Here is a 16341-nt window from a genome sequence, read left to right as displayed (position 1 = left end):
TCAAATGTATTTTATGAAGTCCAATTTTCATCAGCAGTTGTCACAAACTGCTATACAGATTAGAGGTCGGCCGATTACGATTGTTCAACGCCGATACTGATTATTGGAGGGCCAAAAAAGTGGCCGATTTAAAAAATGTGTTTTTGTAATAATGACAATTACAACAATACTGAATGAACACTTATTTTAACTTAATATAACACGTCAATAAAATCAATCTAGCCTCAAATAAATAATTAAACATGTTCAATTTGGTTTAAATAATGCAAAAACAAAGTGTTGGAGAAGAAAGTAAAAGTGCAATATGTGCCATGTAAGAAAGCTAACGTTTAAGTTCCTTGCTCAGAACATGAGAACATATGAAAGCTGGTGGTTCCTTTTAACATGAGTCTTCAATATTCCCAGGTAAGAAGTTTTAGGTTGTAGTTATTATAGGAATTATAGGACTATTTCTCTCTATACGATTTGTATTTCATATACCTTTGACTATTGGATGTTCTTACAGGCACTTTAGTATTGCCAGTGTAACAGTATAGCTTCCGTCCCTCTCCTCGCTCCTACCTGGGCTCGAACTAGGAACACATCGACAACAGCCACCCTCGAAGCAGCGTTACCCATGCAGAGCAAGGGGAACAACTACTCACCCCGCTAACTAGCTGGCCATGTCACATCGGTTACACCAGCCTAATCTCGGGAGTTGATAGGCTTGAAGTCATAAACAGCTGCTGGCAAACGCATGAAAGTGCTGTTTGAATGAATGCTTACGAGCCTGCTGGTGCCTACCATCGCTCAGTCAGACTGCTCTATCAAATCATAGACTTAGTTATAACATGATAACACACAGAAATACGACCCTTAGGTAATTAATATGGTCGAATCCGGAAACTATCATCTCGAAATCAAGACGTTTATTCTTTCAGTGAAATACGGAACCGTTCCATATTTTATCTAACGGGTGGCATCCATAAGTCTAAATATTGCTGTTACATTGCACAACCTTCAATGTTATGTCATAATTACGTAAAATTCTGGCAAATTAGGCGGCCCAAACTGTTGCATTTACACTGACTCTGTGTGCAATGAACGCAAGAGAAGTGCCACAATTTCACCTGGTTAATATTGCCTGCTAACCTGGATTTCTTTTAGCTAAATATGCAGGTTTAAAAATATATACTTCTGTGTATTGATTTTAAGAAAGGCCTTGATGTTTATGGTTAGGTACACATTGGAGCAACAATACGTACCGCATCGATTATATGCAACGCAGGACAAGCTAGATAAACTAGTAATATCATCAACCATGTGTAGTTAACTAGTGATTATGATTGATTGATTGATTTTTATAAGATAAGTTTAATGCTAGCTAGCAATATACCTTGGCTTACTGCATTCGCGTAACAGGCAGGTGGTTAGAGCGTTGGACTAGTTAACTGTAAGGTTGCAAGATTGAATCCCTGAGCTGACACGGTAAAAATCTGTCGTTCTGCCCCTGAACAAGGCAGTTAACCCACCGTTCATGGGCAGTCATTGAAAATAAGAATGCCTTCTTAACTGACTTGCCTAGTTAAATAAAGGTGTAAAAATAATAATAAATCGGCCAAATCCGTGTCCAAATATACCGATCTCCGATTGTTATGAAAACTTGAAATCGGCCCTAATTAATAGGCCATTTAGATTAATCGTCGACCTCTAATACAGATACCCAGCCTAAAACCCCAAACAGCAAGCAATGCCGATACAGAAGCACAGTGGCTATGAAAGACTCCCTGGAAAGCCAGGAATGTAGTAAGAAACCTAGAGAGGAATCAGGCTCTGAGGGGTGGCCAGTCCTTTTCTGGCTAAGAGGTCAGGGGTTAGCGAATGTATGTTTCAACTTTGTCAGCAGCATAGCCCCCTTGGCCTCCAAGACAGTCAGGAGTTACTGACATTGGGTGAGGGGTTAGGGTTTAATGAGTGAGGGGTTAGTAATTGAGGGATTAGCTCAGAACATTAAAAAGCTCTCCTCTGAGAAAGTGACTGGAGCTCCCAGAGGGGAGTGAGGGAGCTGGGCTGAGCAGGGCTGGGAGGCCTCAGTATGATGGATACTGGGCTCCGTGCTCCTCCTGCTCCCATAGAACTGCACTGTGACCTGGGCCAGTTAAAGTTCCCTATTAGGGTGACCATAGACTGATGCAGGCTGCGCGTGCGTGCGTGGCGGAGCAGTTCTGATGGACTGACGCCTCGCTGTCACTAAGCCTTGATTAAGACATACTAATGAGATTTAGCTGTGAGAGAAACACATATCCTTGAGGGTGCATATTACACTGTAAGACCAGTTACACCACAACAGCCAACTCCCTTCAGTCAGGCTGGCTACTGTGCTCCAGGTTGTGTTCAGGTTGTGACTGGTTAACTCTAAAGGTTAGAGACAAGAATGCTGTTTTATACTTGGGTGTGATATCTAGCACAACACAATGCCCTCTTTCTTCCATAACATCCCAGATTAACTGGAGACAATGTGCCATGTCAGCCACAACTTAAACTTACCCCAGTGAGGTCATATAGACCTGATAGTAATCAGAGTTAGGGGGCAGGAGGTAGACTACTATTTAGAGCGTTGGGCCATTAAATGAAAGGTTCCTGGATCGAATCCCCGAGATGACAAGGCAAAAATCTGTCGTTGAACTGCCCCTGAACAAGGCAGGTAACCCACTGTTCCCCGGTAGGCAATCATTGTAAATAAGAATTTGTTTTGTACTGACTTGCCTAGTTATACATACATACATACATACATACATACATACATACATACATACATACATACATACATACATACATACATACATTACATTACATACATACTAGGAGAGTGACTTACTATAAGCAGTAGCGCTATAAAATACCTCTCCCTGCAGAGACCTAGGAGATATAGTCTAACATAGATTAGGCCTACCACACCAGGCAGAGACACACACACCATAGGTCTCCAACATAGGAAGGGCCTTGATACTAAGGTAAAACGGTTAGATATTTACCTGGTAGGTAGGCCTAGTTACCAGAGAACTGTAGGGGCCTATATAGAGAGTTGCTTTATAAGCAGTTATAACTACATTACCGGGAAGTAGTCTAGTCAAACAGACCAGGCTCAATGGGCGTAGAGCATTATCTTTAGATAAAACCCTTGGAATGGAAAACACTGTCAGTTTAGACAATACAGATTAGAGTAATGAGAAGTACTGCTGAACGAACACAACTCCCAATTCCACATGACAGGCAGTCATTTACACATCCATTTCAGACACCAGGTCTGATCTGGATAGAAACTTGACTAGCCCCATTTAAAGGAACAGGAAGTGGGGCTGGATAGAAATTCTTACTTATTACCCCTTTGATGAGAACTGTAGCTACTTTGCATGTAGCTAGCTAGCTAAATTAAATACCATAGGAAATGTAGTTGCAGCCGCATAGGCATAATTGGAACACATAGCTAGCCTACATAACAGATTTTGTGACAGAAGGTACTAGAAACTTGACTGGTGACAGTTCCAGGTGTAAGCCAGATAATGTAATGATGGGGCAGGCAGACTAAACGTCACGTATTTACCAAAATGTAGCTGGCCAACATCAAAATGGCTAATGTTACACACAGAACAGGGCAAAACAGTAACAAGTAACTTAACTACTTAGATAGCTAGTAAGTTGGTTAAATATGTCAAATCAGAAAGACACATAGCTAGTTAGCTAACTCTGATAAGGCTGTGCTGTAACATTATCTAACGTTACTAATTAACATTACTAAAGTTAGCTAACGTTACTAGTATTTAGCAGGCTAAGTTATATTGCTAGGAAGCAAATGGGGCAATTGACATCGATGTTGTTAGCCACCTAGCCCAAGAATGTACTATTGAATGGGCTAGCCGCCAGCTAGTTAATAACTACTTTGGGACGCGCCCATTCCATTCTCACCTGAATCAGTTGAGCTGAAGAGATTCTCCTGTTAGCAACGTCGTTACTCATAATAATGTAAACGCATAACGTTGGTTATTCCACCTAGCCAGAGAGCTTATTCCAGCACGGTATTGTCACCAAGTATAACTTCAGCTCATCGTATTAGCTATCTAATCCTGGACTAACTGACAGAGCAAGGAGTTTTTTTTTTTTTTTTTCAAAACAGACAAGCCTGTGGGTGCTCATCGTCCAATGTTTACCTGTGATCGGATGCTAAACGGTTAGCTAGCTGTTTGGCTGCTGTCACTCAACGCTGTCACTGCCCAGCGCGGAAAACAAACTATAGACTCGCCTTGAAGCGAGTATGAACTTACCTCTGCAAACATCGTTTACAATGTTGTAGATGTCGTAGCTTGGGCTAAACCCGCCACATTGTACAAGGCACAAATATATGGATTTTCTGGTTTAAAAGCGGTTGTATCTCCACTCTCCGTAGTCTCTTCGGAGAGTCGCCATGTTGCACAAGCTTTACGTCTCCGGCACCCCTTTTCTCGACGTCGCTCTCTCATTGGCTGAAAAGGGTTATGATGCAAGCAACACACCCGTGACTGGGTGTTGTTGAATCTACAAACATTCTCATCTACTACTTTAACAATTGCGACTGAGCCAAATACTTTCTCTGAAACACATAATCAACATTTATGATTGTATGTTATATTCGGTGGGAAAATAGAATGTCTGCTACTGTTTTGCAGATAGGCGCCCACAACATTGTTTGATGGACTGCATACAATGACAGCTACCTATGAAAATGTAGTAAAGCCTATCTCTCTCTCAACATAAAATCAATTAAAAACTACCAAGTGCATGATTGACAAGTGGTTGAACGCCAGAGGAGGCAGGTGGGAGCTATAGGAGGACGGGCTCATTATAATGGCAGAAATTGCATAAATGGAACAGTATCAAACACATGGACACCACATGTGGTTTCCATACCAGCCTCTGTTGACAACTAGCCATCTAACCTGCAGAGGGAGAGAATCACATGATTGATCAGTGACTGACCAGTTACCACATAGATGCATTATTCAGGGTCCCACTGGTAACATTGGCTATACCTTACACCTTTGTATGCTGGCACTAGAGAGAGAGAGGAGAGAGAGAGTCCAGAAAAGAGCTGTTAAATTCTAGCACCACCTAAAAGCTTGTGATTCCCAAACCTTCCATAACAAAGCCATCACATACAGAGAGATGAACCTGGAGAAGAGTCCCCTAAGCAAGCTGGTCCTGGGGCTCTGTTCACAAAACACAAACAGAGCCCTAGGACAGCAACATAATTAGAGCCAACCAAATCATGAGAAAACAAAAATATAATTACTTGACACATTGGAAAGAATTTACAAAAAAACAAAGCAAACTAGAACGCTATGTGGCCCTAAACAGAGAGTACACAGTGGCAGAATACCTGACCATTGACCCAAATTTAAGGAAAATCTGAGCTGCACCTCCTGACCTCCTGCCAAATGTATGACCATATTAGAGACACATATTTCCCTCAGATTACACAAATCCGCTAAGAATTTAAAAACAAACCCAATTTGGATAAACTCCCATATCTATCTCCCATATCCACAGCAGCAAGATTTGTGGCCTGTTGCCTCAAGAAAAGGGCAACCAGTGAAGAACAAGCACCATTGTAAATACAACCCATATTTATGTTGATTTATTTTCCATGTTGTACTTCAACTATTTGCACATTGTTACAACACTGTATACTATAGACATAATTTGACATTTGAAATACTTTTATTATTTTGGAACTTCTGTGAGTGTAATGTTTACTGTTCATTTTTATTGTTTATTTCACTTTTGTTTATTATCTACTTCACTTGCTTTGGCAAAGTTAACATATGTTTCCCATGCCAATAAAGCCCTTGAATATAATTTAATTTAATTGAGAGAGAGAGTCAGAGAGAGTCAGAGAGAGAGAGAGTCAGAGTGAGAGAGATCACAGAGACAGAGAGATGCACAACACAATTAGAGCCAACCAAATCATGAGAAAACAAAAAGATAGTTTCTTGACATATTGGGAAGTATTAACAAAAAAACAAAGCAAACTAGAATGCTATTTGGCCCTAAACAGAGAGTACACAGTGGCAGATCACTGTGAGTGATCCAAAATTAAGGAAAGCTTTCACTATGTACACAGTCAGTGAGCATAGCCTTCCTATTGAGAGAGGCTGCCGTTGGCCGACCTGGCTCTCAAGAGAATACAGGCTATGTGCACACTTCCCACAAAATGAGGTGGAAACTGAGCTGCACTCCCTAACCTCCTGCCAAATGTATGACCATATCAGAGACACATATTTCCCTCAGATTACACAGACCCACATTTTTTTTTAAACCAATCCAATTTTGATAAACTCCCATATCTATTGGGTGAAATACCAGTGTGCCATCACAGCAGCAAGATTTGTGACCTGTTGCCACAAGAAAAGGGCAACCAGTGAAGAACAAACACCATTGTCAATACAACCCATATTTATGTTTATGTTTATTTATTTATTTTCACTTTTGTACTTGAACTATTTGCACATTGTTACAACACCGTATATAGACATAATATTACATGTTAAATGCCTCTATTCCTTTGGAACTTTTGAGTGTAATGTTTACTGTTCATTTTTTATTGTTTATTTCACTTTTGTTTATTATCTATTTCACCTGCTTTGGCAATGTAAACATATTTTTCCCATGTCAATAAAGCCATTTTAATTTAATGAATAGAGTAAGGATGCTTACCTTTTTCCAGGTGGGCAGGGCCCCAGCAGGGCCACACAGTAAGCAGGGGTGGAGTTGAATATAGTCCCAGGCTCTGCTGCCAGCACCAGGGAGGTAAGCCACACACTAATTAGGGTCAAAGTAGATGTCATGCAAAACTACAAATCCCTACAAGCTCCTGCATGTCATCTCTAGCTAACACCTTTGCTAACAAGTATTCTGTCAATTTATTCTGACCTTATATGCACTCACTGTATATAGACTTTTTTTTCTTTTTTTTCTACTGTATTTTTGACTGTATGTTTTGTTCATTCCATGTGTAACTCTGTGTTGTTGTATGTGTCGAACTGCTGTGCTTTGTCTTGGCCATGTCGCAGTTGCAAATGAGAACTTGTTCTCAACTAGCTTACCTGGTTAAATAAAGGTGAAATAAATAAAATAAATAGTTCACAGAATTGTCAATTTAAAGAAATCTAGACAATTTATTCATTACTACATTTAGCTAACATTAGATAGTTAATCCAGAGATTCTTACCTTCAGCAGTCTCGTCCAGATCATCATGGTATTTGTGGTTCTTTATGACACCCACATTAGCAACTAATTAGCATTTAATTTGGGGGGAATAAATACAGGCGAATACATTGACAAAAGTCACTATATCCTAGAGAGATTTGCACGGTTATCAAAACATCACACCAGGATCAGTCTAAACGAAATACAGCGCTTCTAAAATCCCCTATGGGAAAAATGAATGGTGAAAAAATTATTAAAACCATTTCCCTGTTTGACCATTAGGTTTTATGGGTATTACGATTACTGTGGTACTGTAATGAGTCTGTCTCCAATTTTCATCTTCTACTATTTCTATGAGTTGTCAAACAAACTGAAAGTGTGCACACTGCCACCTAGAGTGTATGGTTTGCACAGGTATAAAGCCAAGGTTGGTGATTACCTGCTACCTGGAGTTATGGAATGTTGAGGATGAGGATAATTCATTGGCTGATCCCTCCTGGTGACCTGGGTCCGTATCCACAAAGCGTCTCAGAGTAGAACATTTGTCTTAAGTGCTGAGAATAGAGACGTTTTATTCATACTCTTATTGGTAAAAAACAGAAAAAAACAATGTATGAAGCCTCTTTAGTCATAAGAGTCCCACCTAGTCGACAGATATTTAGGACACTTCATGCCTCATACATTTGGCAAATGAAGGCATCTAGGGGTTCTGTTAACTTTGATTGAGTTTAATGAAAATTATAGACCTTTCAAAAGTTTTATGCAGCATTATTGGCAAGTGACTTGATGCCGACTGTGTCAAAGCGATTTAGAGTTGTTAAAACGGGAGTGACGAGTGTGTTGATATAACTGTAATATTGTCCAAATTCCACTTGTGACAACCATCAGAATTGGTTAAAAAGAAAGGTTATGCATGCCAACATATTAGATAATAGAGTAGGCAAAGTGATCGTGTCAGGCAAAAATGACATCAAACGTTTTTCCATTGCAACATTTGATGTACAGTCACATTCACTGTGGTTGTCTGAAGTGTGCTACAGAGTTCACAGCTGGCGATGCCTTACCGTGATTGGTTATTTCCCATCATTTGCAACAATGTCAATGAGCGTCATCCTGATCTTTGTTTTACCTCAAGCTGTCCTGGGGCGGCAGGTAGCCTAGTGGTTAGAGCATTGAGCCAGTAACTGAATGGTTGCTGGTTCATAATCCCTGAGCTGACAAGGCAAACATCTGTAATTCTGCCCCTGAACAAGACAGTTAACCCATTGTTCACTGGTAGGCTGTCATTGTAGATAAGAATTTGTTCTTAACTGACTTTCCTGTTTAAATGTATTCCTGGCTCAAAGTTTGTCTGGCCACATAATCCTAAAACCTACTCTGAGCTGGGATTTCTTGTCTTAAAAGAGGTTTTAACAGGATTCCTAGGACCTTTTCTGAGATGTAGTTGACTACTTAAAATTGGTGAAAGTCCTCAGTGGCGCTGTCCATGCTTTTGGGCACTAGAGTCAGCTTCTATCTCAAGGCCAGCATGATTGTTAAACAGCCGTCAATAACAATGAGTGGCTGCTGCCAACATACTGACTCAACTCTAGCCACTTTAATAATGGACAAATTGATGTAATCAATTTATCACTAGCCACTTTAAACAATGGCACTTTATATAATGTTTACATACCCTACATTACTCATCTCATATGTATATACTGTACGCTATACCATCTAATGCATCTTACCATCTTGATGTAATTAAGTGTATCACTAGCCACTTTAAACAATGGCACATTATATAATGTTCTCATACCCTACATTACTCATCTCATATGTACAGTGGGGCAAAAAAGTATTTAGTCAGCCACCAATTGTGCAAGTTCTCCCACTTAAAAAGATGAGAGAGGCCTGTAATTTTCATCATAGGTACACTTCAACTATGACAGACAAAATGAGAAAAAAAATCCAGAAAATCACATTGTAGGAATTTTAATGAATTTATTTGCAAATTATGGTGGAAAATAAGTACTCCATCTTTCTGTCTCTCTCTTTGCTCCCTCTCTCTATCTTTCCATCAGTTCTACAGACACATACTGGGAGGAGAAACACTTCAATATTTTATCTACAGTCACATTCACTGTGCTGTATGAAGTGTGCTCTTTAGAGTTCACAGCTGGCAACTGGTTATTCCCAATCATTTGCAACAATGTCAGTGAGCGGCATCACTATCTTTCCTTTGCCGTACCTCAATCTGTCGTGATTATCAGCTTATATAAACTTTTAGGAGTTGATTTACTCCTAGCTCTAACTTTGTCTGAGCAGTGTCTTCATCATCCTAAATCCGACTCTGAGCTGGGAGTTTTGTTGTTGTCTTAAAACAGGTTTTAACAGGATTCTTAGGACCTTTTCTGAGATACTTTGGGCCCTGATACGGGCCCTGATCTTAATGAGCACTTGTTTCCTTTAAAATGGGGTCTGTTTGAATAGACTAAAATAAACAGCTTTATACGAGTAAAAAAACAAACATGCAATGCTAGCTCCATTATGGTGGCACAGTGGACTAATTCCATAGATAGAGAACAGGAGATCATTGATTTGATTCTCACTGATGCCGTGCCACAATAAATGTTTGCATGATTAATGCCTAAGAAAATTCCTTTCCATGTGTTCTATCTGTGATTGGAGTTCAAAAAGGTTAGCCCAAACTAAGCTAGCAGTGTTATTACAAGTCTTATTTAAACATGTTCTCAGAACGTTATTTAATTACTTTCAAATAACCTATAATTTCCATTCTCAGAAAGTTAATAGAACCTTCCAGGAGAACTTTCAGGGAATCAGAACCTCCCTGTAACCTAAACATTCCCAGAACAGGTGACATTTTCACTTTCGTTCTCAAAAGGTTTGAGTTCACTGGTCAGGAAACGTGTAGTTTTGTTCGCAGAACAAATGAGAAACCAAACACTTAAGTTCCCACAACTTCCAAGGAACCAAATGTGCTAGCTGGGATATGACCTATTCTGCACCAATGTACTAAAAGACAAGCCAGGGAGAATATCAGCCATTTCTATAGGAACAGAGGAGGGTAAACAGCAGTTTTTACATAGCCTAAGTTTGGCTGTTTATTTTGCTTTGTTCTAAGGTATGCGGCTAAGTGATTCTGACCCCCCTTCTGGGACCCCGTGAGAGTGAATCAGGTTAAAAGCAAGCCGGCCAAGGGAGCTCACAGGGCGGTTCCAAGCTCACAGCAGGTCACTGATGCGGTGGACGGGAGGAGCGCAATGCAAACATTGGATGTGCGTGGAGGAGAAAGGCGCAGAGAGTGAACCCCACGTGAGTGCACACGCACACACACAAACACACACACACACACAGGGCCCAAGCTATACTTTGTCATATGAGTTTGTCATAAGACCACCCACATCAATAAATTCCGCAATATAACCCACAAATGGATCATGAATGAATGGTATAGTTTTGTTTTCTAATGGAAAATGAGAAAGACTAAACATTCATGTCCTTTAATAATTATGCAAATTTGCCATTTGTGACAATCACAGAAACTTTTTAGGTTGAGGTTGGTATCCTGTATAGACACACAAACCTTTTAAATTGAGGTTGGTATCCTGTATAGACACAGACACTTTTTAAGTTGAGTTTGGTATCCTGTATAGACACAGAAACCATTTAAGTTGTGGTTGGTATCCTGTATAGACACAGAAACCTTTTAAATTGTGGTTGGTATCCTGTATAGACACAGAAACCTTTTAAGTTGAGGTTGGTATCCTGTATAGACATTCAAACCTTTTAAGTTGAGGTTGGTATCCTGTATAGACCACGACATGGTCTATAAGTGTAGCCCTTATTTCATCTGAAATAACAGCTCTTTGTCTTCTTTGTCTTCCTCCACGCATCCGCCCTCTCCCTGCCACCCTTCTCCCTCCACCAACCCATCTTCCTTGTTCCATTTCCAAAATGAGTCTTTCTGAGCTCTACCTATATATACTGTAATATGTGTGTGTGTTCACTAACAAGTCTAAAACAAGACACCTGCTTAGCCTTTCAGCTGAAATTGCAATCAGCAGTGTTTGAAAGGCACAAGGCTGAAATCTATTCCGTTTTGAATGTGTGGTTCACAGTTTTGACAGCAGTGTGTTAGCATTTGAACAAAGTGCTGTAAATCCACAGTGTTGTGCAAGTTGTGGTTAAAGTCATGGGATAAGTGTGTAGAGTTTTGAAAACTGTGTTCAAGCAATGAAAAACGAACTAGAGTTTGGTCCACATGAACTGCTGCTGTGCAGACTGTAGTTAGAGTTTTGCACATGTGACTCCAGTTGTGTCCACTGTTGTTTAGCAATCGAAAAAAACTGTAAGTTGTTGTTGGTATCCTGTGTAGACACAGAAACCTTTTAAGTTGAGGTTGGTATCCTGTATAGACACAGAAACCATTTAAGTTGAGGTTGGTATCCTGTATAGACACACAAACCTTTTAAGTTGTGGTTGGTATCCTGTATAGACACAGAAACCTTTTAAATTGTGGTTGGTATCCTGTATAGACACAGAAACCTTTTAAGTTGAGGTTGGTATCCTGTATAGACATTCAAACCTTTTAAGTTGAGGTTGGTATCCTGTATAGACATTCAAACCTTTTAAGTTGAGGTTGGTATCCTGTATAGACACAGAAACCTTTTAAGTTGAGGTTGGTATCCTGTATAGACATTCAAACCTTTTAAGTTGAGGTTGGTATCCTGTATAGACACAGAAAACTGGTGTTACTGAAAGGCCTTCAATAATAAATGTGCATGGGCATTAAGCCTATACAGTGCCTTCAAATATTCATACCCTATGACTTATTCCACATTTTTTTGTGTTTCAGCCAGAATTCAAAATGGATTAAATAGATGTTTTGTTTCTCTCACCCATCTACACATAATACCCCATAATGACAAAGGGAAAACACGTTTTTAGATATTTTTTTTTACATTTATTGAAAATGAAATACATAAAATGTCTCATTTACATAAATGTTCACATCCCTGAGTCAATACTTTGTAAAAGCACCATAGGCAGCGATTACAGGAGTCTTTCTGGGAAAGTCTCTAAGATGTGCAACATTTGCCCATTATTCTTTGCAAAATTCTTCAAGCTCTGTAAAATGTGTTGTTGATTATTGCTATTCAACCATTTTCAGGTCTTGCCATAGATTTTCAAGTAGATTTAAGTCAAAACTGTAACTCGGCCACTCAGAAACATTCACTGTCTTCTTGGTAAGTAACTCCAGTGTAGATTTGACCTTGTGTTTTAGGTTATTGTCCTGCTGAAAGGTGCATTAATCTCCCAGTGTTTGTTGATAAGCAGACTGAAGTTTGCCTCCAGGAATTTGCCTGTGATTAGCTCCGTCCCGTTTCTTTTTTATCCTGGAAAACTCCCCAGTCCTTAACGATTACAAGCATACCCATAACCTATCTGGTCTTTGTGGGAGAATCTGTGTTTGAAATTCACTGCTCGACTGAGGGACCTTACAGATAATTGTATGTGTTTGGTAAAGAGATGAGGTAGTCATTTAAAAATCATGTTAAACACTCTTTTAGTCAATGCAACTTATTATGGGACTTCTTAAGCAAAGTGTTACCCCTGAACTTATTTAGCCTTGCCATAAAAAGGGGTTGAATACTTATTGACTCAAGACATTTCAGCTTTTCATTTTTTATTAATTTGTAAACATTTTGAAAAAACATAATTCCATTTTGACATTATGGGGTATTGTGTGTAGACCAGGGACCAAAAAATCTAAATGTAATCCATTTTAAATTCACGCTGAAACACAACAAAATATGGAAAAAGAAGACAAGGGATACTTTCTAAAGGGACTGTATTGGCCATTAGGTGGCGTACTCTCTCCTATAAAAGGAGGAGAGGGCTAAGTTGCTGACCCGGGCATTCACACACACACACACCCACCCACCCACCCACCCACCCACCCACAAACACAAACACAAACACAAACACAAACACAAACACAAACACACACAGTGGGTTCTGCCGAGGTAACTTTTCCCTAAGTGGTAAATCCAGAGGAGGCTGGTGGGAGGATTATAGGAGAATGTGCTTATTGTAATGGCTGGAGTGGTATATATGGAACGGAGTCAAACATGTGGTTTCCATATGTTTGATGTGTTTGATACCGTTCCATTGATTCCATGCCAGCCATTCTAATGAGCCCGTCCTCCTATAGCTCCTCCCACCAGCCTCCTCTGGGTAAATCTCTCTAATCACCCTCCTATCCAACATTTTTATCTCTACCCTGAAACCCTCTCATACAATTAGCACCTCGATAGATACATAAACATGAGAAGTAAATCTGTCCCTATCTGGATCCCCGTATTGTTCACAGACTAACCCCGATGGGTTGGACCCTGTTGTTCCCTCCCCTAACCCACATATATTTTTATAACATCAGTTAAGTTTTCTAATCTCTTTGATTTCCCATTATAATTAAATCCATGAAAATCAACCCAGTTTTACCTATTAAAACAAAACAAGTGTTTTTTGTTGTTGCTCTGGTACACATCATTTCACTTGGGATAATGTTAATAATACATTTCTACAACACTATAAAAACAGCATAAATAGCTACTTGATATTAAATGTATATGTTAATTGACAACCATAGCCCCATTCTAAAACTTTATATTCCATAAATAGATATGATATAACCAATGTAATCAAACTGAATATCTGATCAATTAACGAATCAATCTGGTTCTGATCACCCTGATAGATCAGGTCAGGTGTTCTCTGACAGGTCTGTCATGAAGGAGTTGTAAACGATGCCGAGGTGAAGCATCAATCAAACTAACCAGTCTGATTAATCGACCTGGCTCTGATAACCCTGATGGATCTATGTGATCCTGATCAGGTCAGGTGTTCTCTAACAGGTCCGTCATGAAGGAGATGTAAACGATGGCGAGGCGGAGCGTCTCGATGCGTGACAGCCTCTTCTCGTAAGCAAAGGTCGGCACTTTTCTCCGCAGCTCGTCAAATGCCTCGTTGAGACTGAACATCCTCTTCCTCTCCCGGACGTTCGCCGCCTGACGCTGGCCCACATTGATCACACGCCTCCGCTTCGACCGCCCGGTGTGTGTGTCTGAGGTGTGTGTGTGAGATGTGTGTGAGAAAGAGCCTGGGCTGTAATAGGTGTAGGCAGATGTGCTCCCTGTGGCCATCTCATGCAGGGAATGTCCGTGTCCAGTTTGTTCCCCCTCGCTTGTACCTGTTTCCCGGTGGCTCCCGTTAACATAGGAGAGGTTGTAGTACCGGCCCCGGTAGCCAGTGACTGGGAGAAAGCTGTCCATGAGCTGTTTTGAACCCGAAGTGGACTTTGGGTGAATCTCCATGAGGTTTTTATCACTGACAAAGTCATACAGTGCCGAGTCCCCAAGACGGCCCTGCCTCTCCATTTATAACACACACACACACACACACACACACACACACACACACACACACACACACACACACACACACACACACACACACACACACACACACACACACACACACACACACACCTACTCACGACTCTTCAAGGCTTCAGCAGCCTCTCTGTCTGGAGGGAGAGTTCATTTAATGAATATATAGTCCTGTTACTTTAGGAACTCAGTCAAGCACAATAATCTATAATCTGAGCCGTGACTAGATTAGGGTCTGGCTCCATGAAGGTAAACGCTCCAACACCATTCACTTTAAGCCTGATGATAACCGGACACAGTTGCCTGCCTTGGTTGTGGTGGAAGACATCAATCCTCCTACCGTTATTCCAGATTTTCAAATCCTATGTAGGCAGTTGGGGTCAAAGGATCATGAGTTTAATTTAAAAAGTGTAGTAAAATCTTTTTGCCAAAATATTGGATGAAAGACACACCAATCTTGTTTAATGTTCTTGTTATGATTTTTGAATAGCTGTCCAGTCCCCACCTGAGGTTTCTAAATCCTGTCAGGCTGCGAATGGGTGCGTTCCGAGTTCCTCTTTGGCTCGAGTCCAACCGCCAAACCGTCATCTGTCCTGCTGTTTTAATAAATCCCTTCTCTCCTCTCCCCCAGCGCCACGCCTTTCATGTCCTTATACTTCTAAACGGAGTCCATTTCAGAAGTGAACTGTGAGCTGATCTCCATGGAAGTGAACTGAGCTGGATAGGAGAGTAGTAGCCTAAGGTCGGGCCCACCATTTGATGTGTTGTTCGTCTGAACGCTTCAAGCATTAATGAGATAGTGAAGAGGAGAGCCAGTCCAACCTGAGGGTCATTCAGTCCTGTTTGCTCTCCTCTCTCTCCTTCGCTTCATAGGCTAAATAATGACACTTCTACCACTTACACAGGCCAGAGAGGGAAAGACACCAAATAGTACATTCCCAACTGTCGCTATCCTCCACAACGCTTTCTGTTGCAAATTAGTGTAAATAGCTGCTCGTTCCCATGGTAGGAGGACAGTGTCCACACACCAGTATGGGCATGGATGGGAAGCCAGAGAAGAGGAGAGGAGGAGGAGAGGATAAGAGGTGGAGAGAAGGAGAGAATGAAAGGAAGAGAGGAGTGGAGGAAAGAGGGAGAGGAGGAAATAGGGAGAATAGACCAAAGGAGGAGAGGAGACCAGATGTGGAGAGGAGAGGCCAGAGTAAGACAGGAGAGGAGGAGAGAAGTACAGAAGGAGAGGAGAGAAAGAGAGAAGGCCAGGGTTTACCTAGGGGTCCTCGGGAATGGACCCTACTCACACTGGAACACTGTGGGAAATTTCATCATGACACTTCATTCTAAAGAAGCAACATCATCCATACCCCAGTCCCAGAAAAGCCATACAGTCTGGGTCTGGGGGAGCAACATTACAACAGTGTGTGTGTGTGCAGTGGTGTAAAGTACTTAAGTAAAAATACTTGAAAGCACTAACCTCTTCGGGATGGGTGTCCCCAAACCGGGATGGTTGTTGCTAATGTCACTAATGTGAATAGACTGACATTGTGTACATCAGCCAACTTTCCAGGACATATGGGCAGAAAGCTTAAATTATTGTTAATCTAACTGCAGTGTCTAATTAACAGTCGTTATTACAGTGAAATAATACCATGCTATTGTTTGAGG

General features: G+C 40.8%; 2 protein-coding genes across 9 annotated transcripts in view; both read right to left on the bottom strand.

Moving 5' to 3' along the window:
• Nucleotides 1–4486, bottom strand: part of LOC112264465 (sorting nexin-13-like) — a 34370-nt gene extending 29884 nt beyond the window's left edge. The window contains exon 1 of one of the 8 annotated variants that reach the window (XM_042295341.1): nucleotides 4302–4486. In XM_042295341.1, coding sequence (XP_042151275.1) covers nucleotides 4302–4313 — 12 coding nt within the window. In that variant the 5' untranslated portion in view covers nucleotides 4314–4486. Of the gene's footprint in view, nucleotides 1–3945; nucleotides 4200–4301 lie in introns of those variants that run through there. The other 7 variants (XM_042295338.1, XM_042295337.1, XM_042295342.1 and 4 more) reach the window with 7 other exon arrangements.
• A 9547-nt stretch (nucleotides 4487–14033) lies between these two features.
• Nucleotides 14034–14620, bottom strand: LOC121838993 (protein Fer3). The gene has a single exon (XM_042294993.1). The coding sequence runs from the start codon at nucleotides 14602–14604 to the stop codon at nucleotides 14128–14130; it is 477 nt and encodes a 158-aa protein (XP_042150927.1). The 5' UTR covers nucleotides 14605–14620; the 3' UTR covers nucleotides 14034–14127.
• Nucleotides 14621–16341: the final 1721 nt, after the last annotated feature.

Source organism: Oncorhynchus tshawytscha, linkage group LG13 (genome assembly GCF_018296145.1).
Source record: "Oncorhynchus tshawytscha isolate Ot180627B linkage group LG13, Otsh_v2.0, whole genome shotgun sequence".
NCBI classification, from domain to species: Eukaryota; Metazoa; Chordata; class Actinopteri; order Salmoniformes; family Salmonidae; genus Oncorhynchus; species Oncorhynchus tshawytscha.
The sequence above is the reverse complement of the archived record's forward strand: the minus strand, read 5'-3'. Positions and strand labels throughout refer to the sequence as shown.

Excerpts from the sequence above, each read along its gene's own strand:
- LOC121838993 (XM_042294993.1), bottom strand. The coding sequence starts at position 14,604 with ATGGAGATTCACCCAAAGTCCACTTCGGGTTCAAAACAGCTCATGGAC.